Here is a 26,237-nt window from a genome sequence, read left to right on the forward strand (position 1 = left end):
CGGTCCCACCAGTGACTGATAGCGATTCTTCTTCAGACTTTCAGTAACACCGACGAAATGGCCAAAAAGTAATGAAAATTACAGTGATTGCTAATATGATACATAGATGTAATAAATAAATATCTAGATAATAGCTGAACTCTGAAACTGTATCTGTGGTATCTACAACAAGTAAACGCAGCCAATGATGAAAATTTTGTCGTTGAAAACTTTTACCAACACTATGAACCCATGTGAAACAAAATAACGTAATTTCAATTTATTTTACTCGTTTAAGTGAACATTAATCGCAATGTTTTGGTACTATGCCGTCCAGTACAGTCATGAAACTTTACTGCCATCCACTAAAAAGTGATTGGGATAATATAAAAGTGGTACGACATTAAACGTGCATCTTGATTGCAACTGTTGAAAAAAGACTCTGTAATCGACATTCAACCATCGGCTTCTGTTATATCAAACTGAAAGGGACGAAGTATTATCTGCTTTTGTAATATAGCTTAACTACTCTGTTTCAGTGTATACTTAATTGCATCAAATTGTTATGTCGACTGTAGCACTGCAAGAGCAGCTTGAATGTCGAGAAGATTTTTTTTTTTATTTCGGATTGTCTTCCTAGGGTTTTCATCATTACTTTTAGCATACGAATTTGACGTTTTTGATACATAAAATTTATACTGATGGTTACTGACGTAAGTATTTTATTTTGACTCCGTTATGTAGTACGATTTCAAGTTAAGTAGTAACTCAGTCCATCCATAAGATTATGCCTCTTGAAGAAACGTAGCGTTAGAATCAATTGCGGTGCAAGTTTGCGTAAACCGAGGGGAGGAGTCGCTTTTCGACTGCCTCAGAACTTCAAACCGGTTAATTTTTTGCGTAAAGTCGCTAGCAGCATTGTGAGCAGAACCTTTTACTCATTTCAACGGACCTATATTATTCATTCATTGACAGAAAGTATACCTGCACTTGGATAAAACTTCCTTAATTATTATGAACAGAGTTGTCCATTTCTCTGAAATTTCGAATTAATGACGTATTTGGTTAATAAAGGTCGTATATTCTTATTTATTAAGCAGTGATTTCTAGAGCTTACACAATACATTTTGTAGAAGAGTTCTCGCAATGCACTTTACATATTTTACTCTGTGATACTGAAATGATATGAATACAAATTCACAATTACCAGGTATCTAAAATACATAAACAGTCACCCATTCCATGATGAAATAGACCATATTAATTAAAATAAATGAAATATATTAAAAATACAAAACAACCCGTGAAAGAGTGATTATCCACTTTACTCAGAGAATTACACATGTGTGCAGTCAGATATTTGATAGTAAGCCTTCCCTATCTTCCAAAAAAAAAAAAAAAAAAAAAAAATGGTTCAAATGACTCTGAGCACTATGGGACTTAACTTCTAAGGTCATCAGTCCCCTATAACTTAGAACTACTTAAACCTAACTAACCTAAGGCCATCACACACATCCATGCCCGAGGCAGGATTTGAACCTGCGACCGTAGCGGTCACGCGGTTCCAGACTGTAGCGCCTTTAACCGCTTGGCCACACCGGCCGGCCCTATCTTCCACGAACATCAACATTAGAGCCTGACTATAATTTAGAATAAAAACTAATTGTCTTTCAACTCTTTTATTTTAAAAATGAGGAAAGATAACTGACATGTAATTATGGTTGGTGGTTTCCTGAACCGCGATCAAATGAGTCAATGAGACAGTCACACTACTTATTCCTAACAACTTTTTTGGGGAATGTTAAGCCACTTCCAGGGTATCACGAGTGCTAGCTCCTAAGCCTTCTCAGAAAAAAAAGCTAAACATCAACATAATCACAGACTTGTTACAGAACAAACCTCCGTTCCCGTAGTGACACTTGTTTCATCCACATCTTGCAGCCCTCATAAAAAGTCACCGAAGTAAAAATGTGCGCATTATGCGTAGGGTTCGTAAATCACTTGATTACTGGACTCTTTGGTTTTAGAATTAGCAGAAAATGTAAGATTTTAAGCTGCTTATGCTTTGTGTCTGACCACTGCCACTACTACTACTACTACTACTACTACTACTACTAATAATAATAATAATGTGTAGGCCCTACACTAGTGAAGCAGCTATTACGTAGTTATCACAGTTATTGTTTCGTTGTGCTGTCATTTTGTTCATTACTGTTGTGAAGTGAATAATGGAGTAAATTTATGATCTTTTCTAGGAACTGTCTAGCATTCAAACGTTGCATATTCATGAGGTATATAAGAATATGTGATACAGACGCCTCTATTTTACTGTAACAGATGTGGAGTGTAGTGGATGGACCAGGCCTATGTGAGGAAGATGTTCATACATAAATTTCTGAAGCTATAAGCCACATCACATTATGACGCTCATTGTTTGGAAGTATTTGGAAACAAAATGCAATTTTTGATAACATATGTAATCAGTACTAAGGTCTTATGAAGTATTGATTATAGTAATGATTTTAAAAGACAATTTAGTATCATGACAATCACAACTGAACTCTTTATTTTACTACTCAGAAAATTTCGCTTTAATCCTGAGAGGGGTAATTATTCCCACGATGTGAACCAATGTTTCAAAAGAAAGGGAGCTGAGGTTACCGATTCTTACACTTGAAGATAGGAGTCTCAAATTTTTCTTTGGTAAATCATCATTCGTACGTATACCAAGATATGTCAAGGCATACAAGTAGTAGATATGACCAGAAACATATTTTCCCAAAAACGAGTAGGAAAATTTTCTTTGTTGTGTTTTTCTGTGTGCTCCTAGTTTCGGTACTGGAATAGTTTCGTCACTTGCATGTTGTTCGTATTAAACGTTTCATATTTCTCTTTTTACCTGAGACTACATTGTCGACATTATGCTGGTGAGTCACATCGAATAGTTCGTCGTTGTGACTCAAAGCCGAATGTACATATTGCTAAATAGCCGTAGTGCCTTTGTGGAAATTAAATTTAGATTAAATTCCAATGAAATTTCATGATTGCTAACAACGTTTGCCAGTTTGCTAATAAAAATATTAATTAAGCTTGCTATTTTTCTAAATCACTATTAACAGTTCAGCATCAATAAGTTTCTAACGCGAAAAAATTCCCGATATCCAACTGTTACCTCCGTCACTAACTACACGTCACTTAACAGGTAAGGTAAGTGAGATGCAACTTCGTATTTAGTGTCACAGAATCAAACCTACCGGCAACTGTTAAGAATGAGTAATGGCCGATAGTAACGTACTAATGGGCACTCGCTAAATTTCCCTCGTGGCTAGTGCGTTAGGAGCTCAACTTTCTCTACCTGCGGCTTCTCTGACGGACGCTAGGGATTAGGAACTTTGCTGCAAACGATTTTTGGAGTGCTCTCCCGTTCCAGTTTGGTACAAGCCCTCGTATAAAAAGGAAGAACTTTGATGCAACCGGCATTCTTCGTTACCAGATGAAAAATTCTGTAGAAATTACACTCTGTGCACTGAAGTATAGAGAATCCGGGATTGTTGGTAATTTTTAAGCAAACTGAGAGTAGAGACGTATTTCTACTGGTAACATCTACATGATTTATTTACGATTATTCTGAAATTCAGACACAAGTGTCTGCATGGCTTCATAGAAGCAGTTTAAGACTGTTTCGGGACTATTGCACTCTCGAAGAGAACGTTTAAAATGGGCCTGTAAATATTGTCATGACGTCTCAGGTTCCTCTCATTTTATTACGACGGTCATTTCTCTCTATGTAGGTAGAAGGTAACAAAATATTATCGCCTTTTTCTTCGTCAGGGATCACAGCCACACAGAAATTTTCAAAGAAATTCATGCCATTGGACTTTTAATTGTTCATTTATTTTATACAAACTAGGATTTCGGAACTGCGATTCATTATCAAATGCTTTATGAAAATTTGAAATATGTGTTACCTGTAGTCAATGACAGGTCACAGATAGGTCAGAAGTATTTGACCATTTCAACATCCACTGGAGGATGGCCCCTAAGGCCGAAATAATGATTATGTAAGATAAATGAAGAATTAACACTCCCATGACGGAAATTTCTTTCAGAAAAAGATATTGTGGCATTCTGAGGAGAAAGTTAGTGACGAAAATTTCTACAGTTGATGTCGCTGAAAGGGAGTCCACCTTTACCCAATCTCACCTATTGTATTCGTGACTGTCTGTTTCGCGATACTACAAAACGAGTCGCAAATATGTGAACTCTTTCGATATACTTCGTCAATCCTATCTGGTAAGGATCTCATAATGCGTAGTATTGCTCCAGACGAGGATGGGCAAGCGTAGTATAGGCAAACTCTTTAGTAAAACTATTCACTTTTTAAGGGTTCTGCCAATAATAAGCAGTCTTTGGAGCGGCTTCCCCACAAAATGTTCTGTGTTACTTTTCCAGTTTAATTTGTTCGTAATTTTGATCCATAGGTACTTAATTGAGTCGAAAGAACTTAAATTTGAATGAAGCATCATGTAGCCAAAGTTTAACCGATTGTTTTTTAGTACATGTGAGGATGACATCATACATTTTATTGTTCATGGTCAGTTGTCCCTCTGTGTTCAATGCAGATATCTTGCCTAAATCATTTTGCAATTCGTATTTAATGTCTGTTGTTATTAGTAGACGATAAATGACATCTGCAGACAATCTAAGAGGCCTACTTAGTCTTTTAAATCGTTTATAAAGATCGGGAACAAGAATCACAGCTGAGACTATACTCTACAGACATGAGGTTTGGTTAGAAGTTGCTTTTGACGAATGGTGTCAATACCCTTCTGCCAAGCTAGATAGGTATATGGATAAGTTTAGAACGTATGTCGGCAGTACTACATACTTCGTGTGAAGAAAGAGGCAGTTGGTTTAACAAGAATGAGTTATTTTCAATCCGCGCTGCTTATACTGTATGCTAGTAGATAGTTATCTTCGACACATTTCATGATGTTGAAACACAGTATACGTATCAACATCCCACAAATATGTATTAAACAACTTTGACCAAGAAATTTATGTCCCACTCCCGAAATTCGTCGAAAATGAGTTGTTTTGGTTTTCATTTACTGTCAACGAAACGACTGTTCTGTTACCTGATTGTCATTCTCACGAAACAGCTGAAATAAACAATGGATTTCGAAAAGAAATCAATTCCACTGTCGCAGGATGCTCCAGCAGCGATTTTGAATTATTTGAGAATGAAAACAGTATTGATTGAAAACTTATTAAAATCAGTAAAGCGTTTCACCCTTTAGGGGAGGCATTTAACTGTATAAAAGTAGCTGCATATGAAAACCATAGGCATAAAGCCATATAAAATGGGAAAAGGCTGTAAAAGTAACCGAATATGTAACCCCTATGTTATAAACCACATCCAGTTACTTTTGCATCCGTTTTACGTTTTGTGTGGCATTATAACTGATGGGTTAGATATCCATCTATATTTTACCATCTGATAATGCCCCAAAGTGTGAAAATCGTTTTTGATATTAAAGAAATTAACAACCAAGACCGCTTTTAATCTGAAATAACAATCGATTTGGATCAACTTTCAATCAGTTCGACGTTCACTATAAGGGAATATATATCTATTTATAACAAGTTCACTTATTTGGATGGTCGGCCAGCTGCTATAAATAATAGACCTGTTTAATCAGAATGGGAGAATGTAAACATGAACTCCATAAGTTAAATCGCCATCACGAAGACGATTTCGGTATCCACTGCTGTACACATGTCCCTTGAACGCTTCTTCCTCCTATATAGATGTTAGCTAAGTATGTTCATACTGCTACCAGTGTTTTTCGATATCATATACTATCAAATTCTCACTTTTAGTTACTTTGTCGTCTACTTGACTGGCGTCAGCTAAGATCTTTGTTGATCCTTCTACCATAAATTATTGTCGAACTTTTCTGTTTGATTGAGGTCAGCTTAGATCCTCGTCGATCCTTCTACTATACATTATTGTCGAAATTTTCTAGTTAATTGAAGTCAGCTAAGATACTTGTTGATCCTTCTACCATAAATTATTGAAATTTTCTATTTGATTGAAGTCAGCTAAGATCCTCGTTGATCCTTCTACTATAAATTATTGTTGAACTTTTTTATTTGATTGAAGTCAGCTAAGATCCCTGTTGATCTTTCTATCATAAATTATTGTCGTACTTTTCTATTTTATTGAGGTCAGCTTAGATTCTCATAGATCCTTCTACCATAAATTAATGTTGAAATTTTCTATATGATTGAAGTCAGGTAAGATCCTCGTTGATCCTTCTACCACAAAATTAGTGTCGAACTTTTCTGTTTGATTGATGTCAGTTTAGATCCTTGTTGATCCTTCTCCCAATAGTAATTGTCGAAGTTTTCTATTTGATTGAAGTCAGCTAAGATCCTCATTTATGCTTCTACCATTAATTATTGTCGAACTTTTCAATTTGATTGAAGTCAGCTAAGATCCTCGTTCTTCCTTCTACCATAATTTATTGTCAAACATTTCTATTTGATTGAAGTTTGCTAAGATCCTCTTTGATCCTTCTGCAATATATTATTGTGGCTACGTGTCCAGAAAATCTTCGTTTAATAATCATTATTAACAGATATGCCTTTGACGCCAGTTCATTACTTGATCCATGCGTTTGTCACCAAAGTAAATCCCAACATGCTTCTCTTCACCATTCTTTGAGAAACCTTAAAAGTTTTAAGTGTTTTTGCGTTAAAAACCAATGTGTGGTTCGTCATTAGAGGGATCATAGGGGAGGGGTCATAAATGTTGTGACACTGACCCTTATCACATTCACGCCCACCCTCACCTTGTCCCTCTGCCCTCCTAGCGAAAGATATTTTTCCTAACGCGTTTCTGTTCTTCATTTACGCCCGTCAAGTGGGATGGATTCGACAAGAACTAGGTAACTTTCCGGAGGTAAGTGCCCACGTGGAGCAAATTACGTGTTGTTTCTTTGTGGACGATGAGCTGATACCCGGTTGCGTCCTAAATGTGTTCTGTTCGATTCAGATCAAGCGAAATTGATGGCCTACGTGATATCACTATCTTGTTCCTCGCAGAGCTTTAGCATTATCATTGCCTTGTAACACGAACAGTTATCCTGCTGGATGATGCCATCGCCACTGGGGAAGACATCGAGAATGAAGTGACACAGATTGTCAGTAGGAACTTTTACGTAGTCCACAGCTATAATGGAGATTTGTATTACCACCTCACGTCCCATGGACCACCAGCTCAATTTTCCCCTCAACGTAATCCTGCCACATACACCGATGATCTCGCCATTTAGCGCCCTGAAACACCAACAACATATCATTTCTAGCACTGGCCCCACATGTCTGGGTCCGTGGCGCGCTACACGAATGCGCTTCTGTTCCCCTGGATGATGGTGTAGGCGCGACCATCGACATGAAACGTGATTCATTCGACCTGGCGATATGTTTCCTACTTTACATAGCGGGCATGCCACCGAGATCCAAGTTTTGTGATGAAGAAATCCAAGTTCTTGCAATCTACTCGTAATATCGCCGACCTTCGAGATTTTCCAATAGTCTCTCATGACGGTAGCACGCATCTTTGCCATTTCAATTATACTCATTTCCAGACGCCAAGTTGTAGCAGATTTTGACTGTTTCGTTTATATCAATGGATACCCGAGATTTTTCCCATATCGTCGCTATGATGATTCCATATTCGCCTTTTCTCGGTTTATACTAACGATGCATCCCGAAGGAATTATTTGAATGCGACGGAAATCGGCAGATATGATGAGCATGTACAGAAAGAAGTGACTACAAGTTCAGAAAAATTTGATCATTTAGTCGAGAGAAAGAACTTGACAAACTGAGCAAGTCAATAACGCTCTAATCCACCTCTTGCCCTTAATGAAAACAACTATCTGGTTTGGCTTTGATTGACGGAGGTGTTGGATGTCCTCCAGAGGGATATCGTGCAAAATTCTGTCCAACTGGCGCTTTAGATCGTAAAAATCTCATGCTAGCTGGAGGTCTCTCCCCGTAAAGCTCCTAACGTTCTCAACTGGGGAGGGATTCGTGGCGTTGCTGAACCATGTAGAGTTTTTTAAGCTCGAAGACAAGCAGTAAAAACCCTCGGCTTTTAAGGGCGGACATTATCAGGCTGAAATGTAGCCCACGACGGTTTCCCGTGAAGGCCAACAAAACGGGGCGTAGAATATCGTCGACGTACTGCTGGCTATAAATCTCTTGCTATAAAATGATGTTTCATCCTAGATCATTAGTCCAGGTCGTCGGGCTATATGGCGGGTGACAGGCAAGTTTGCTATCCCAACGCCAACCAGACGTCTCATTGGGGCTTATTTCAAAGTAGGAGTAATCACTAAAGACAGTTCTACTCTATTCAGTGGTATTCCGGGCGAATAATGGCCGACACCAACGCTGACCGTATTGTTGGTGCACAGAGGTCAATTTTTGTGGGCGCAAGGGGCACCAAGAGCCTATCCCCCTTCCTGGTGAACCGCGTTTTGACGGTCCTAGTGGTCACTGACTCATCAGCTGCAAGTCAGATGGATGACAGTGATGAATACGGGGTCTGAGTGCCTGTCTGAAGATTGCTCGGTCCTCTCGTCTTCTCGTCTCTCTAGCTCGACTGCTTCCTTCGTGGCGGAGTGTTCGACCATGGTTCACGTATTCCTGCCAATATCTTCGAATAGTGACATCGCTCGTACTCAAATGTCGAGCGATTCGCCGATTACTCCAAATGGTTTCTTTGAGCCAACCTGCAAGTCCTATCTCAATTTCTGACATCTGCGTCGCGCCCCTGTCTGTCCAACTGAGCACACAGAACGGAATTCGCTAAGACGTTATGCCCTGGTATTGACATGTCCCCTGTTTAGTATCCTTGATAGTGAAATCGTGCTGCAACGTCATACATTCATACCTCAGCTGTTTAATTTCAAAATTTAACTTTTTCTGTCGGTATTTGCATGCATAAAAGTTTGTAATCTGTTGACATAACTATTTCGTATATATAAATCTGTGATCAGTTGTCAAAATTCCTTTGTGCTGCATCTTTCTCTTCCTTTCTTTTTTCTTTTTTTTCTTATACTTTCCCTACCGCGTCACGGGCATGTAAGGCCTGCAGACGTCAATCAAATTAGGTGTGGGCGGTGGTGAATAACTTCTGACTCATCAAATTGTGTTTCATTTTTGGAACAAGGTGCTATAAACAGTGTTAGAATTCCAAAAATTTATTGTTAACATTCTTTCTTCTTTATTCCTTTTTCGCGTACTCTAAAGGTGTGTATCGAAGAAATAAGCTCCGTAGATAGCATTCCTTTGCTCACAGAGTGATCACTTTTGTACCCTCTATCAGACATTACTAATCTGTAAATACTCCGCTTTACGATTTTTCTCTTTACTAGTATATTAAAAGAGACTTATCGCCAAGCTATTGCTGTCATATCTACACGCTGCTGAGCTGGAGCCACAGCCTGGAGATACGTAAAGGCTGAATTTAAAAACCATAAAATTCAGCACAATAATATTCGTAAATGAAAAGCTGACAGTTTTCAAATGTCTGGCAATTTCACTGTATACTACTGAACTGTATTAAAGTATGTTTAAGGTCCACAGCCTGTGAGATTGTGGAAGAAAGAGTAAATTTAAAATACTTTGAATCTGCAGTAATGCGTCCATGAGCTGCAGAACGTCAAGCTTAAAATTACTGTCGCCAAATATGTGGAACAATCAAAATCAACCCACGTTCTGCTACTTATTTGCTTGTTAGGACTACTGTGTATCCATTTCGTTTAATATTCGAAAATGTACTGCGTGAATCTCGAGGAATCCTGTCCCTCTCAATTCCTATCTCAGTAGCAAGTGAAGAAAACCACTGTGTGAAAGGTACAGTGCCGTCCGCGGTGGCCAAGTGGTTCTAGGCACTTCAGTCCGGAACCGCGCGACTGCTACGGTAGCAGGCTCGAATCCTACCTCGGGCATGGATGTGTGTGATATCCTTAGGTTCGTTAGGTTTAAGTAGTTCTACGTTCTAGGGGACTGATGACCTCAGATGTCAAGTCACATAATGCTTAGAGCCATTTTAACCTTTTTTTTTTAATGCCATTTAAATTCAAATCGGCTCACACTTTGACGAAGAGTGGGAAATTAAACCTGCAAACAACCCTTCGGACTGTGGCTAAGCCATCACTTTGTTGCTGACAGATGCCTTACTTCTATAAAAGAGTCCCTTGGACTGAAGCTAATTCATTTGCGTAGAAAATCATTTCTTTTCGAGGGCTAGCAGCACAATGTATGCAGAACTTCTTCCGTGAATCAGAAGATCATGGCTTTCAGAACCGAAAGTCAACTCGTGTGGCTTTAATAACTGCACAACAAAAAGCTTTACGCCTCACCTGGGACCGTCAATACCGATATTGGTCTGTTGATGACTGGAAACCTGTTGCCTAGTCAGACGAGTTTGTTTCAAATTGTATCCTACTGATGGACGTTTATCGGTATGGAGATTAACACATAAATCCATGGATCCTGCATGTCAGCAGGGGACTGTTCACGCTGGTGGAGGCTCTAATGGTGTGGGACTTGAGCAATTGGAGTGACTCCTGATAGGTCTAGATGCGACTCGACAGGTGACACGCACATTAGCATCTTGTGTGATCACCTGCATCCCTTCATGTCCATTGTACATTCCGACGGACTTGGGCAATTCCAGCATGGCAAGGCGACACCCCAAACGTCCGGAATTGCTACAGAGTGACTCCAGCAACACTCTTCTAGGTTTAAACACTTCTGCTGGTCATCAAATTCCCCAGATATGAATATTATGGATCAAAGCTGGAATGCCTTGGAACGTCCTGCTCATGAGAGATCCCCACCCACTCCTACTCTTACGGATCTATGGAGGGCCCTGCAGAAATCATGTTGTCAGTGCCCTCCAGACATTAGTCGAGTCCATGCCACGTCGTGTTGCGGCACATCTGCGTGCTAGCGGGGCCCGTAAAACATATTAGGCAGTGCACCAGTTCTTTTGGCTCTTGAGCGTATATTGGTCATGCACGGACTACGTATCCCGATCGCCTTTACCACAGATGTAGCAGGGAAAGAATGGATACTTGCGGTTCAATAAGTTGTCGCTAATAAATTTTTGAAGAAAGTGCCCCTGTTTAGAAAGGATAATTTAGCGATCCGAAATCGTCTGTGTCTTTTTGAAAAGAAATATCCCGATAATAGCTGTTAGCAATTTTTGTATAGAAAAGAAAATGTATATGTGAATGGCATAAAGGGACCTTCTGTCGAGGTTCTACTGTCTTAATCGTATTTACTGTGTATGTGGATGAGACGTACCTGTGGTGGTGAGGTTGCAGAGGACAATGTTGAAGGCCATGGCGAGGAGAGGCGCGGGCGCTCCAGACCTCATGGCGGCAGGCGCATGGTGCCGCGGGCTGCACCCTGCAAAAACAAAGCCATTACCACTGAACTCTCACACTGCAGCACGTGTACATCAGCCGCCACTGTAGCTTATTACGCAACCGTCAATAACATGCCGACAATCGTTCAGCACCCTACAGAAATACATTAATAACAGCTGTAAAAAGGTACTCAGCCTTACCAATAGCAACTGCAAATGCTATACCATGCTGCCACCATTCAACAAGATACTGCACCATAAATAATTTCACATACCTTCAATTAGATTAGATTAGATTGGTACTTGTTCCACAGATCATGAATACGACACTTCGTAATGATGTGGAACGTGTCAGGTTAATAAAAGGTGACTATACAAAATATTAAATGACCCTTAATATTTTTAATTTAATTTTTTTCGTGGGGGTTGGGGAATTACCCACTTACTATATCCAAAAATTCATCTAATCAGTAGAAAGAGTCACCATTAAGAAATTCTCTTAATTTCCTTTTAAATGCTATATGGCTATCTGTCAGACTTTTGATGCTGTTAGGTAAGTGACCAAAGACTTTTGTGGCAGCATCTTCTGACCCAAAGTTTGATTTAACCTTGAGTAGTGAAGATCATCCTTTCTCCTAGTGTTATAGCCATATACACTGCTATTACTTTTGAATTCGTTCGGATTGTTAACAACTTATTTCATAAGTGAGTATATACACTCCTGGAAATTGAAATAAGAACACCGTGAATTCATTGTCCCAGGAAGGGGAAACTTTATTGACACATTCCTGGGGTCAGATACATCACATGATCACACTGACAGAACCACAGGCACATAGACACAGGCAACAGAGCATGCACAATGTCGGCACTAGTACAGTGTATATACACCTTTCGCAGCAATGCAGGCTGCTATTCTCCCATGGAGACGATCGTAGAGATGCTGGATGTAGTCCTGTGGAACGGCTTGCTATGCCATTTCCACCTGGCGCCTCAGTTGGACCAGCGTTCGTGCTGGACGTGCAGACCACGTGAGACGACACTTCATCCAGTCCCAAACATGCTCAATGGGGGACAGATCCGGAGATCTTGCTGGCCAGGGTAGTTGACTTACACCTTCTAGAGCACGTTGGGTGGCACGGGATACATGCGGACGTGCATTGTCCTGTTGGAACAGCAAGTTCCCTTGCCGGTCTAGGAATGGTAGAACGATGGGTTCGATGACGGTTTGGATGTACCGTGCACTATTCAGTGTCCCCTCGACGATCACCAGTGTAGGAGATCGCTCCCCACACCATGACGCCGGGTGTTGGCCCTGTGTGCCTCGGTCGTATGCAGTCCTGATTGTGGCGCTCACCTGCACGGCGCCAAACACGCATACGACCATCATTGGTACCAAGGCAGAAGCGGCTCTCATCGCTGAAGACGACACGTCTCCATTCGTCCCTCCATTCACGCCTGTCGCGACACCACTGGAGGCGGGCTCCACGATGTTGGGGCGTGAGCGGAAGACGGCCTAACGGTGTGCGGGACCGTAGCCCAGCTTCATGGAGACGGTTGCGAATGGTCCTCGCCGATACCCCAGGAGCAACAGTGTCCCTAATTTGCTGGGAAGTGGCGGTGCGGTCCCCTACGGCACTGCGTAGGATCCTACGGTCTTGGCGTGCATCCGTGCGTCGCTGCGGTCCGGTCCCAGGTCGACGGGCACGTGCACCTTCCGCCGACCACTGGCGACAACATCGATGTACTGTGGAGACCTCACGCCCCACGTGTTGAGCAATTCGGCGGTACGTCCACCCGGCCTCCCGCATGCCCACTATACGCCCTCGCTCAAAGTCCGTCAACTGCACATACGGTTCACGTCCACGCTGTCGCGGCATGCTACCAGTGTTAAAGACTGCGATGGAGATCCGTATGCCACGGCAAACTGGCTGACACTGACGGCGGCGGTGCACAAATGCTGCGCAGCTAGCGCCATTCGACGGCCAACACCGCGGTTCCTGGTGTGTCCGCTGTGCCGTGCGTGTGATCATTGCTTGTACAGCCCTCTCGCAGTGTCCGGAGCAAGTATGGTGGGTCTGACATACCGGTGTCAGTGTGTTCTTTTTTCCATTTCCAGGAGTGTATTTTGTGAGGCTATAGTGAAGATCTATAGCTCTTTAAATAAATGTCTGCAGGATTATCTTGGATGAGCTCCAGTAATTATTCTGACTCCACGCGTTTGTGCAATGAACACTCTCTTACTCAATGATGAGTTACCCCAGAATATGATGCCATACGAAAGCAGAGAAGGAAAATAGGCGTGGTAAGCTATTTTACTGAGATTTATATCGCCAAAATTGGCAATGACCCTAATAGCATAAGTAGTTGAACTCAAACATTTCAGCAGATCTTTATTGTGTTTTTTCCAGTTGAACCCCTCAACAATACATAAACCTAGAAATTTTGAATATTGTACTTTAGCTACCGATTTCTGATCGAAGTCTATATTTATTAATGGTGTCATTCCATTTACTGTTGGGAACTGTATATACTGTGTTTTGTCAAAGTTTAATGAGAGCCCATTAGCAGAGAACCACTTAACGATTTTCTGAAAAATATCGTTTACAATTTCACCAGTAAACTCTTGTCTTTTGGGTGTTATAGCTATACTTCTACCATCGGCAAAAATATCAGCTTTGCATCTTCGTGAATATAGAATGGCTACTCATTAATATATATTAAGAGCAGCAGAGGACCCAAGACGGAACCTTTCGGCACCCTATTCTTGATTGTTCCCCAGTTTGAGAAATCACCTTGTTTTTTTTTGCATATTATGTGAACTGCTTATTTGAACTCTCTGCGCTCTTCCAGTTCGGTATGATTTAAACCACTTGAGCGCTGTCCCATTCAAACCACAGTACTTGAACTTATCTAGAAGTATTACATGATTTACACAATCAATGGGTGGCTTCCGGTTACTCAGAGCATTTAATATTTCATTAGTAAAAGTATATATATAGGATTTTCCGTTGAAAAACCTTTCTGGAAAGCAAACTGACATTTTGTTGAAACTTTGTTTTTACAAAGGTATGAAGCTACTCTACAATACATTACTTTTTCAAGAATTTTGGAGAAGACAGTCAGAAGAGAGATTGGGCCGTAGTTGTTGACAACAGACGTATCCCCTTTTTATGCAGTGGTTTAACAATGGCATACTTCAGTCTAGCTGGGAAAATACTCTGTTTCAGAGAGCTATTACATATGTGACTAAGAATCCCACTTATCTCTTGGGAACAAGCTTTTATTATCCTGTTGGAAATGCTGTCAATTCCATAAGAGCTTTTATTCCTGAGAGAGTTTATTATCTTCCTAATTTCAGAAGGAGATGTGGGTGGAATTTCAATTGTATCAAATGGTGAGGGTAAGGCCTCTTCCATTAACTGCCTTGCTTCTTCTAATGAACATTTAGATCCTATTTTCTTTACAACATTGAAAAAATGATTATTCAAAATGTTTTCGACTTCCGGCTTGTTGTTTGTCAATTTCTATTCGCTTTGATGGTAATGCCGTCATACTGTACTCTTTGTTGCACTGTCTCCCGTGTAATAGTATTCAAAATTGTTTTGATTTTGTTATCAGAGGTATTAATCTCAGACATGATGCACACGCTTCCGGACTTTTTAATAACCTATCTTAATGTAGTACAGTAGTTTTTATAATATTTGGCTGTTTCTGGGTCATTACTCTTTCTTATTAGATACACTTCCCTTTTGTGGTTACAAAATATTTTTATTCCTTTAGTAAGCCAAGGTTTTTTGCATGGTTTCTTATAATTAGATGTAACTACCTTCTTGGGGAAATGAATTAAGGACAAATGTAAAAGATTCTGTAACCTCCCCACAAAATTTTACAAGGAAATACTTAATAAAATATGGAGCCAAGTGTAACCTCCCGTAATGAAATTTACTGACAATGACAATTAAACAAAAATTAGCAATCTGACTCACAAATAAAAAATGAAAAACAATTCAGTGCTAATGAAATCAGTGGCAGTGAAAATTCAATTAAACCGAAATATCGGTCTTTGGCCCTGTGCATAAATCAGAATTAAACTCTTACCTCATTGTAACTGCTAATCACATTTCTGCTCTTATTGTTCCGCACTGCTTGGAGGAACTGCATTGCAAATAATAATATTCCTTTTTTTTTTTGTAATTTAACTCAAATTTGTCTTTAAGGGAAGTGGAATGAATTTTTTTTGTAAAATGCTTTGAAATCAAAATTATTATTGCGGCGCTTGTTGGAAATTAATTACAATAAATAAACTTTACATTATCTGATGATTACCTTAATTAGCAATGTACCTCATTCAGCATCTTGACCAGTGTTGCCGACAGACCACATCACACAACCGCACTGGGCTGCTACTACTGACCGACCGCTCTGCATGACGACTACTCCATAACTCCTCTCAACGACAACTAACTGAGTACTGCTCTCAACTAGACAGAGCTGCAGACTCGCAACGACTGACTGACAGACTGAGAACCGCTCGCAACACTCGCGCGGTCAAGCGCATACTCTCTGGTCACAGATGCTACAATGCCTCGCCATCGCTGCTATGTTACATACGTGTTTCAATTCTCATATTCCTCTCCAGTCAGCACCAAATGCGAGCAAACAAGGCCAACGCCTCGTATCACAATCAGAATAACAAACGATGAGAAAGCCGATATTGTGAATACCAGAGAAAACCCAGAAGTGCCCTTATCGTGAACTCATCAAAGACCTCAGCGAGGAGGATAAGTACTTCTGACAGAAATGCTTGATTTGACAAGAGGAATTAACAGTTTTCAAGTGCACCTATCAGACTGCTGATATTACGGAAAGACAACAACCTGCGAACCTGAAAGCCGTTTTTGTTAAATAGAGGGTTGGTGAAGAACCACAAAAGTAGGCCACAATCGATCATCATTGACCAAGCGTAACGTCATTGTCTCAGACGAACAGTAATATATACTTCGGGTTTCGAGTCTTCACAATACTTACGTTGCAGTACACAAGCCACGAGACCGAAGCTTTGATGCCCAGCTACCATTCGTCAAGTTGACTTCTGCCTTCGAAACTGCTACCTGTCCGATCTGTTGAACTTGGTCACTGTGAGCTGGCAACCTCTGAATCACCATGAGAAAATTTGGAGACATCTGCCTCTGGCTTCATGAGGCAAACTAAAGGTACTTTTTGTACGGTCAACCAGTCGCAGTATTTTGGAGGCGAGGTAAGTGCCGCTGTCCCGGACTGGTACCTGCAAGAGTGTAAGCAGTCATTTATATCCCAGGCCTTTCTTGGTGGAAGGTTATGCTGTTGGCTGGTTGCTTGCCTTGGGGAGAAGAACTACTCAGTTATCAGTCCCTTTCTCGTAGGTAACATAGGTCTCTGATGAACGTCATACTCCAAATGAATTCTATGACTTAAAATTGGAGAGAAAATGCTAAAACGAAATGTGAACTACACAGAAGGAGAAAACGAAAGAAGAAATCAAATAGTGGCTATGCTGTTGTTCATTTCCATACGGTGCACAGCCACTGACAGGTAAATAAATGACGACCCTAGACACGAATTCATTTGCAGTGTACAAGTAGTTCAAAATACTGTCTTGGTATCCTGGCGTAAGTATATCATGGTTGCCCTAATTGAATATTTGTTTTGGAGAAAGTGGTGTGAGTCCACTGTCTCAGCTTTGTGCAATCCAAGCTATTCAACGGACTGGCTGCTGGCCGACATCGAATTTTCTATACTGAGAATCAAAGAGAAGTTTCTGCAGAGGAATTGGATCCCTAATTTCATCATGCTTTCGGACAGCAGCAGACATTCTTAGGTTGAGGTGAAGTAAAATGTTTTATTCCCCGTAGAACACCTCTTGCAGGTGTCTGCTTTACATGCGTCCCGCATTCCACAGACAGCTGTACCATTTGAAGCAGATATTTATGCGAAGTCAATCGTTAGATGACTAAAATCGTATTTGAAAAGAATAGGCTTTACCTCATTATTCTGATTGTTTATGCTTTCCCTAAATTGAATACGGCACATGCCTGGATCGCTCCTTGGGGAAAATCACATGCGAGAGCCTTCCTCAATGATCTTTCATACGGAATGATTTCAACTTCAGTGCGATGGTAAACATTAATCCACTATAACAGTCAGTCTGCATTAAGGAAACGCAAAGGGATCTGAACCAGGGATCTGAGCCAGCCTACACATCTGCGGTATCTAGGGGAATGCCAGTAACATGTTCTCTGGAGGTAAGGAGATGGAAAAAGAATCTGGAAAAGGAAGTCAGTTGCCTGATGTTCTTACCGTATTCACAGACGCCCACAGTTTAGAATAGCAGTACAGTGTAGAATCAGCAGGTAAGATGCAAAAGCAATGATATTCCGGCAGTCATAAAATTTCACGGACGTCTGGCGATTACTGTATTGCGTACAAGTGCGGCGTCTGTACATCGGAAAGATGCTGCGCTGTTTCCTCCGGTGCTTTGTGGAGCACGTATCAGACGTCCTCTTCGGCCGGACTTACAGGCCTCGAATGGCTGGGTGCAGCACCATCGAAGAACAGACGTATATTCGATTTCGGACGGGAAAAGGGATTGTGTCTTTCCAGTGGCTTCTGAGAAGCGTTGCATATACGTTTACTTGACGAAGTTGCCTAGCTGGTCAGAGGATTTGAATTAAACGGGACACACTTTTGTGGAGGCACGTGTTTGTTGCATCCAGTACTCCCTCGGTGGAGAACACCGCTATCCGATAGCCATAAAAGAGCACATCCCACACAGAAAAGAAACTTCGCATGGGGATGACGATTTTTTAATTTGTTGAGACGTTACTTTTCGTCTATTCCTGCACTTCGTTGATCATCGGAGATCAGACAACAGAGCTTGAATTTTCACTTATTTTCGTTGCTTTCTTATTGATTTTGTGGAAACGTTATTAGTCAACACTCCACCTATTATTATTCAGCTGATGTATTCGTTTACCTACATGTAGAGCCATCAAACTCTTAAAATGGGCGAATTAGTAGACGGACAACTAATTTCTACATCCGTGATAATGTTCGCCAATCGGTCTGAGTACTACTTTACATATATATAGCATAAATGATTCGCAGTGCTCTACCTTCTACCTAACGTACGGGAGGAAAATCGAAATTTATTAAAAAATGTACGAGGATACTAAAAATAGTTACCTCTTCTTGATGACTTCAGTGTACATCTACAGTGACTTGTATTAACAAAAACGGAATGATCGAAGTTTATAAACAGAACACTCATACCAGATATGCTGTTGTCATATACCTTGGAAACAGGGCGAAAGGGAGGACAGAAACGAAAAACTGAACTACCCTCAAGTGCACATATGTGTATGTGATGTGGTCGAAGTAGACTTCCATCACAGTACATATGTCTGTAAGGAGCACACCTTTGCAGTTGCACATCAGGGTATTTGGAATCAACTTGCACTGTCGTATGTGATGTGGTCGAAGTAGACTTCCATAACAGGACATATGTCTGTAAGGAGCACACCTTTGCAGTTGCACATCAGGGTATTTGGAATCAACTTGCACTGTCGTGGAGGTTTAGTAATAAAAAAATGTTCAAATGTGTGTGAAATCTTATGGGACTTAACTGCTAAGGTCATCAGTCCCTAAGCTTAAACACTACTCAACCTAAATTATCCTAAGGACAAACACACACACCCATGCCCGAGGCAGGACTCGAACCTCCGCCGGGATGGGTTCAGTAATAGCAAAGATTGTCAGTGATTCACACAATCACCTTAAAACGAAAAATAGCAGGTAACCATTTGCGTCGGATGCGTAGAATTGCAACGTGGACGGGATGTGGCGACGTCAAGGAATTTCGGAGCACAGTGCTCCACTTGCCGTTTCAAAGCCACGTGGCTAACGTCGAAGCGCACTTGCAAACCACCCCACATATTACGTCAACGTTGCAAGACTCCGGTAATAAAGCTGTGTATGCCACGACAAGCAGTCAGAAAAACTACTCGTCGCAAGAACCCAACGAAGAAGCACTTTCGATTGCCTACCAGGAGCGGAGGGGTCAGTGATCCATTCAGTGACAGAGAGCGGCGGACTTGCGTGGCGGGCCAGGCAGCGGCCTCCAGATACCTGCTCCAGCTAATACCGGCTGTAGTAATACGCCGGATGATACAAAATTAATTGTTGGTAAGGCGGGTACCAGGTCGAGATTCATTGGGAGAGTCCTTAGAAAATGTAGTCCATTAACAAAGGAGGTGGCTTACAAAACACTTGTTCGACCTACACTTGAGTAATGCTCATCAGTGTGGGATACGTATCAGGTCGGGTTGACGGAGGAGATAGAGAAGATCCAAAGAAGAGCGGCGCGTTTCGTCACAGGGTTATTTGGTAAGCGTGATAGCGTTACGGAGATGTTTAGCAAACTCAAGTGGCAGACTCTGTAAGAGAGGCGCTCTGCATCGCGGTGTAGCTTGCTGTCCAGGTTTCGAGAGAGCGCGTTTCTGGATGAGGTATCGAATACATTGCTTCCCCCTACTTATACCTCCCGAGGAGGTATAAGTAGGGGGAAGCAATGTATCCCGAGGAGATCACGAATGTAAAATTAGAGAGATTCGAGCGCGCACGGAGTCTTTCCGGCAGTCGTTCTTCCGGCGAACCAAACGCGACTGGAACAGGAAAGGGAGGTAATGACAGTGGCACGTAAAGTGCCCTCCGCCACTCACCGTTGGGTGGCTTGCGGAGAATAAATGTAGATGTAAATGTAGATGCAGAGATTACTGTAGTATCCACCAGTCCATTGCACCCACAATAATCGAATGAGAGAGCAGATATGTCACCCTAGACAGTCCACAAGAATATGTGAGTATCTTGTTATTTTGGAAAGCATTTTACTTTCTAATTTTTGCATTTTATTTAGACACTGCAAGTGACTGCCTTCACCAGCACAGCTGGATCTGACAGCACCACGTGTGATGCTGTTTCCCACGCAGGTATTGGTAATGGAGGGAGCATATGGCGACTCAATGGGGTGCGGATAAGTATGCAAGCCACGAAAAAGAGTCGTGCTTAGCTATTCATACGTAAGTAAACCACTTATATTCAGGCACGATACCTAGAATTTTCTTTATGAAATATTAATTGGTAATACCCACCTTTGGCATAGTAAACACTAGGAGGACTCTACAGATCGTTAGAGCTATAATACTGCAATAACACTATACAGTAAATCAAATCCAATAGTAAACAAAAAATAAAATCATTCAGCTACCGATCACATGTCAATGTGAGGACAGAGAAAGTCTTTGCTGACTGCCCTACTCGCTTGTTGGTGAAATGGTGTAATGCGAATTTGTTATTGTGTCAGTCGACTTGACCATGCTCTCGAATTTTAGTAACATTTGTGATAAATTATTTAATTACTTAATTGTAGACTATTTTACAGGTTCCTTAATGAATTCGCTGTAATGCTGTCAAAGGACTTATTTAAAACAGATTATCTACGCACACTCCATGATTACGGACATACAGGTCTTCTGCTTGCATGTGCAAACGAATACATCGAGCTTGTGAACCTGCTTTAAGGGACAACACTAACGAGAGTTCTACATAGGTAGGAGAAGTCGTACGCGCCGATTAATGAAGGTAATGTAGGAAAGGGTTAATTTATGCACCTTCGAGTGTGAAGATACATATAGTTTACCGTGTGACTCCAGTACCGTTTTCTGCGCACTCATGACGAAATTGAGGCATTTTCATGGGGATTAGTACTTCGAGAAAATCATGCAAATAGTTTCCCACATCCCTGGTGTGGCCATATCATGGTGCGACCACTAAAGTACCTGCTCCTCTTCAACAATTTTCAATCACCGGAGGTGGAATTCTTCGAGATTGGACCGATGAGCGATAAGAGTAATTGGAATAAAGTGTATTATTTAAAAGACACCACCTCAGCTGTGCTTTTTTAATTTGTGTACTCATTCTTTTTTTCTAGCACAAGAGTTAAATTTTGCTTGTCAGCACACAAGTCTTACGTAAAATGATATTTCTAAGAAATATACTATAACTTTTATTGCATTTGTGGAAAAGATCTAAGATATAGTGAAAAACTGAAGCCTCAAATTATTGTGATCGTTTGTGAAAATTCTCAGCATTTATTTAAAACATTACTATTCAGTGACATTATTAAAAGAAAGAAGCTTGTAGGATCATAGCAGCATATAATAAACAATAAACAATGAATAATTAATAATGAACAATTAAATCATCAAATTATTTTGATAGTTCATGAAAATTCTGTAAGCTCTTTTTAAATGAATACTGCTCTGTAACATTATTGAAGTTTAGAAACGTGTAGGACCCTAGGGGCGTAGGAAAAGGGACTAAATGAAGCTATCGCAACTGATTGCGATTGAGTTTTATTCTTATATAGTCATTCTATCAGCCCTCGTCAAAATGAGTTAGAAACACGAATTACTTGGCGTTAGCCGTTAGTTATGTAACTGTTGGTTTAGAAACTAAATTATTTTACCTAAGACAGTTTACGACAGTATTTTTTTCATAATTGTATGGTGTATTATCTGAAATGGCTTTTTCAAATTCCTGAAAAAGTTTTATGTGTGTTCAGTTAAAACTTTGCTATCACTCTTTTCATTACTGGTTAGCTACACATTTTCACCATATGTATAAAAGACTATGAAAGTGCTGGTGCATATTAAAAGATGAAATTCATTGTGTGTGTCTCTTGAAATTCACATTGCCAACGAACATCGTTAATATCTCTGGAAGAGATGGTAATCTTTACTGAATAGTAGAAATGGAAGTTAAATACTCATATATGGTGGTCGTACGGAAGACTAATTTTTTGGCGGGAAATAAATGAAATGTCGATTGTTCTGTAGCTCCGAAGATAAATGAGGCATTAGTCAAATTCTTTATGCCAGTTACAGAAGCTTCACCGGGGTTAGTCCTACAGTTTGCTTAGTTAATTTGTGATCTGTGGTACGGTCCTGTTGCTTAATATTTTGAGACAGTACATAATATGTTTGACAGTGACATATTGTAGACTTCATTAGTTAGAAATGCCGCTGTAAGTAAAATAACAATTCATTTCATTACACTTTGGCCATAAAATGCCAGGATCGAATATTATCGAGGGACTGTGGTCGTGTAAGAAAAATGAATACTGTCCCACTACACACCTTCAGCGTTCTTGAAGTGATTTGAGTAGCTGAACAACTTACAAAGCTATAAAATAAAGTAAGGGAATGATAGATGGCAAGATTTTACCTCTCGCCAACAACTAGGTCATTAGTCGGAGTGAAAATTCCAAGATTGGAAAATAGGAAAAGGGTACTACCACGTCCTCCTCAAAGGAGCCATCCTTGCATTTTCGTTCACTTATTTGGGGTGATACATCTAAATTTTGTCAGCCAAGTGCCGCGTGGTGATTTCAACCTGCGTCCTCGCAGATATGAATGCAGGGCCCTAATGACTGCGTCACCTGCATCGGATTCAGTACATTTTTTATGGGTTAAAGGTCATCAACATTGACTGATTTAATGTGGCTCGCCACGACATCCTCATCTGTGCCAATATCTTCATCTCACAGTAGCACTTACACCTAACGACCTCAGATTTCAACATTTTTATGTAGCAACGAATCATAAAGGTTTTGATTCTTTTCTTTTCCATTTTACCCACAATCCGTGATTCACTTCCACATACTGTTGTCCCAACACGTTTGTTTCCACAAACTTGCTCTTTCCGATTGATAAAATACCTTTGACAAAAACGGACTTTAGTGGAAAACGTAATAGAGGGTGCACTGAAACGGAGTTGTCTTTAAAATGTATCCTGACTTACGGTTAATAGGAAAACTGCTCTCTATAGTTCCATGGAAGTCCGTCCCTGATGTCTTAACAAATGTCTTATCATCCTGTTCCTTCTCCTTGTCAGTGTGTTCCATATATTCCTTTCCTCGCCGATTCAGCGCAGAACCTCCTCATTCCTTACAGTGTCAGCCAACCTAATTTTCAACATTCGTCTGTAGCGCCATATTTAAAATACCTCGATTCTCTTATGCTTCGGTTTTTCTACAGTCCATGTTTCAATACAATGAAACGCTATGCTCCGAACGTACATTCTCAGAAATTTCTTCCTCACATTAAGGCCTATGTTTCAGACTATTAGACTTCTCTTGGAGAGGAATGCCTTTATTGCTAGTGGTAGCCTGCTTTTGATCTCCTCCTTGTTCAGTCCGTCCTTGGTTATTTTTCTGCCTGTGTAGTAGAATTACTTCATTTTATCTACTTCGTGACCATGAATCCTGATGTTAATTTTCTCGCTGTTCCCGTTTCTGCATCTTCTCAATACTTTCGTCTTTCTTCGATATACTCTCACTCCATATTCTGTACTCATTAGACCATTCCATTAAGCAGAGCATGTAATTCGTCTTCACTTTCAATCAGGATAGCAATGTCATCAGCGAACGTATCATTGATATCCTCTCACCTTGTATTTTTATTCCACTCCTGAACCTTTCTTTCATTTCCATCATTGCTTCCTCGATGTACAGATTGAAGAGTAGGGGTGAAAGGCTACAGCCTTGTCTTACACCATTCTTAATACGAGCACTTCGTTCTTGATCGTCCACTCTCATTATTCCCTCTTGGTTGTTGTACATATTGTGTATGACCCGTCTCTCCCTATAGCTTACCCCGACTTTTTTCAGAATCTCGAACAGCTTGCACCATTTTATATTGTGGAACGCTTTTTCCAGGTCGACAAATCCTATGAAAGTGTCTTGATTTTTTTTTAGCCTTGCTTCTATTATTAGCCGTAACGTCAGAATTGCTTCTCTCTTCCCTTTACTTTTCCTAAAGCCAAACTGATCGTCACCTAGCGCATTTTAATTCCACTCCTGAACCAAGTCTTTTATGCTTCTATGTTAGTACCACTAACAGAAACAAATACACTTTTTTTGTTTCGTGCTGCCTATGTGGGGGGTGGGGGGGGGTGGGGGGAGTAATCATACGTGATCAGTTTACGCCTTTCACTACCAGTCAGATCGTAGTGGATCACGATTTAGATCCTAGCGGTTACTGAAATTTTGTACAGTAAGCATTAGAAACGGCGACCGAACATTTCCTGCACAACGATTTACTCTGGTCCTGCGAAGATCATCGTCGAGAAAAGCGAAGTAGTGGGGGCACAGTTTCAGAGCAACCTCTTGTCCTTGGGGTGCAAAACTGCACGTATGTGGGGGAAGAATCAGTAGTGATCAACGTCATCAGGATGCAGAAGTCATTGAGAAACACTGCATTCAAGACACACAATGTGTATCCACAAGACATGTGGCCCGTAACTGTCCTGGTGATCTCTCTACTGGCAAAAGATACCGGGTTAGTCTAGCAATAAGATGTGGACTACCAAGGGGAACATGCCCATGAGACAAAGACTCAATAGCTAACGAAAGGGTAAAATTCTTTGTGTGTTATTAATGATACAGTTCTGAACGTGATATGGAAGCTAGGGAATCTCAGAAGAAAAATGAAAGGTTGTGTCTGGATAAAGCGTGGGTCAGTTAAGCAGGAAGGAGTTAAGGAATTATTGTCAGATGGATGTAAGGTAATATCAGCAGCAGCAAAAAAATGTTTTAACTCGAATAGGATTCTTCATAAAGTGGAAGCAGGGCAAAGAGACATTTACTGTGAATAATTCAGTGATAGGGTTGTTATATTCACTGTTGACAGCAAGCCAGCGTCAACTATAATAGTTCAATCTGGAAAAAGATAGTTCAGCTACACATGCCGACACTACAAGCAGAATATGAAGAGGGGGAGAAGGAGTATGACGATAGTGATTTGAGTATGTAATGGGAAATGATACTACAATGATTATATGGACCTGTAACTAGGCAGTAGAAGACCAATAGAAGAAAGAGTTACGTGAGAATACTAGCTTCGTAATAGGAACGACAGAGGGAGAAGACTAGATGAGGTCTGAAGCAAAATTTCAGCTAGTAACAGTTCAGAAACCTAAAGGTGAAGAACTGTGTGCCGAGAGACTAGGAAAATTTCATCTGGAATACATATAGAGACTTTCTTAAATCAGGTACAGATCTGTAAGGTGTATCTAGTACCAGATATACTCCCGGATAACATTTAAGAAATTAAAGTTCAAGAGGGTCGCCCGGAAGAATCAACATGGTAAGAAGTGGGCCGGCCGCGGTGGTCTAGCGGTTAGGGCGCTGCAGTCCGGAACCGCGGGACTGCTACGGTCGCAGGTTCGAATCTTGCCTCGGGCATGGGTGTGTGTGATGTCCTTAGGTTATTTAGGTTTAAGTAGTTCTAAGTTCTAGGGGACTGATGACCTAAGATGTTGAGTCCCATAGTGCTCAGAGCCATTTGAACCATTTTGAAGAAGTGGAACCCTCAAGTGCTGGTTAACAATGTAATCTAATCGAAATTCTTTACGGCTGTGGTTCTGCAGTCCTAAATAGACAATAGGCATTTCAGTTGATGGATAGGGAAATTACTGAAGTCCGACAGAAGTTCAAGGAAGGCAACACTGGTGAAACATTAGGTAACAGCGAAAATACTTTCACTGATCAACGAAAGGAGGAAGTAGAGAAAATTTCGGGGGATTCAGGAATACTGAAACGTAAGTCACTTAGAAACGAAATAAATACAAAGTACAGGCAACTGGAAGCAAAATGGTAGCAGGAAAAATGTTAAGAGAATTCGGCAAAGAAATGGTGAACAGAAAC

General features: G+C 40.8%; 1 protein-coding gene across 1 annotated transcript in view; it reads right to left on the reverse strand.

The window, feature by feature from the left end:
- Positions 1-26,237, reverse strand: part of LOC126176985 (uncharacterized) — a 1,181,096-nt gene that overhangs the window by 787,531 nt on the left and 367,328 nt on the right. The window contains exon 2 of the mRNA XM_049924198.1: positions 11,371-11,475. Within this exon, the coding sequence (XP_049780155.1) occupies positions 11,371-11,443 (73 nt within the window). The 5' untranslated portion in view covers positions 11,444-11,475. The remainder of the gene's footprint in view (positions 1-11,370; positions 11,476-26,237) is intronic.

Source organism: Schistocerca cancellata, chromosome 3, assembly GCF_023864275.1.
Source record: "Schistocerca cancellata isolate TAMUIC-IGC-003103 chromosome 3, iqSchCanc2.1, whole genome shotgun sequence".
Classification (NCBI taxonomy): domain Eukaryota; kingdom Metazoa; phylum Arthropoda; class Insecta; order Orthoptera; family Acrididae; genus Schistocerca; species Schistocerca cancellata.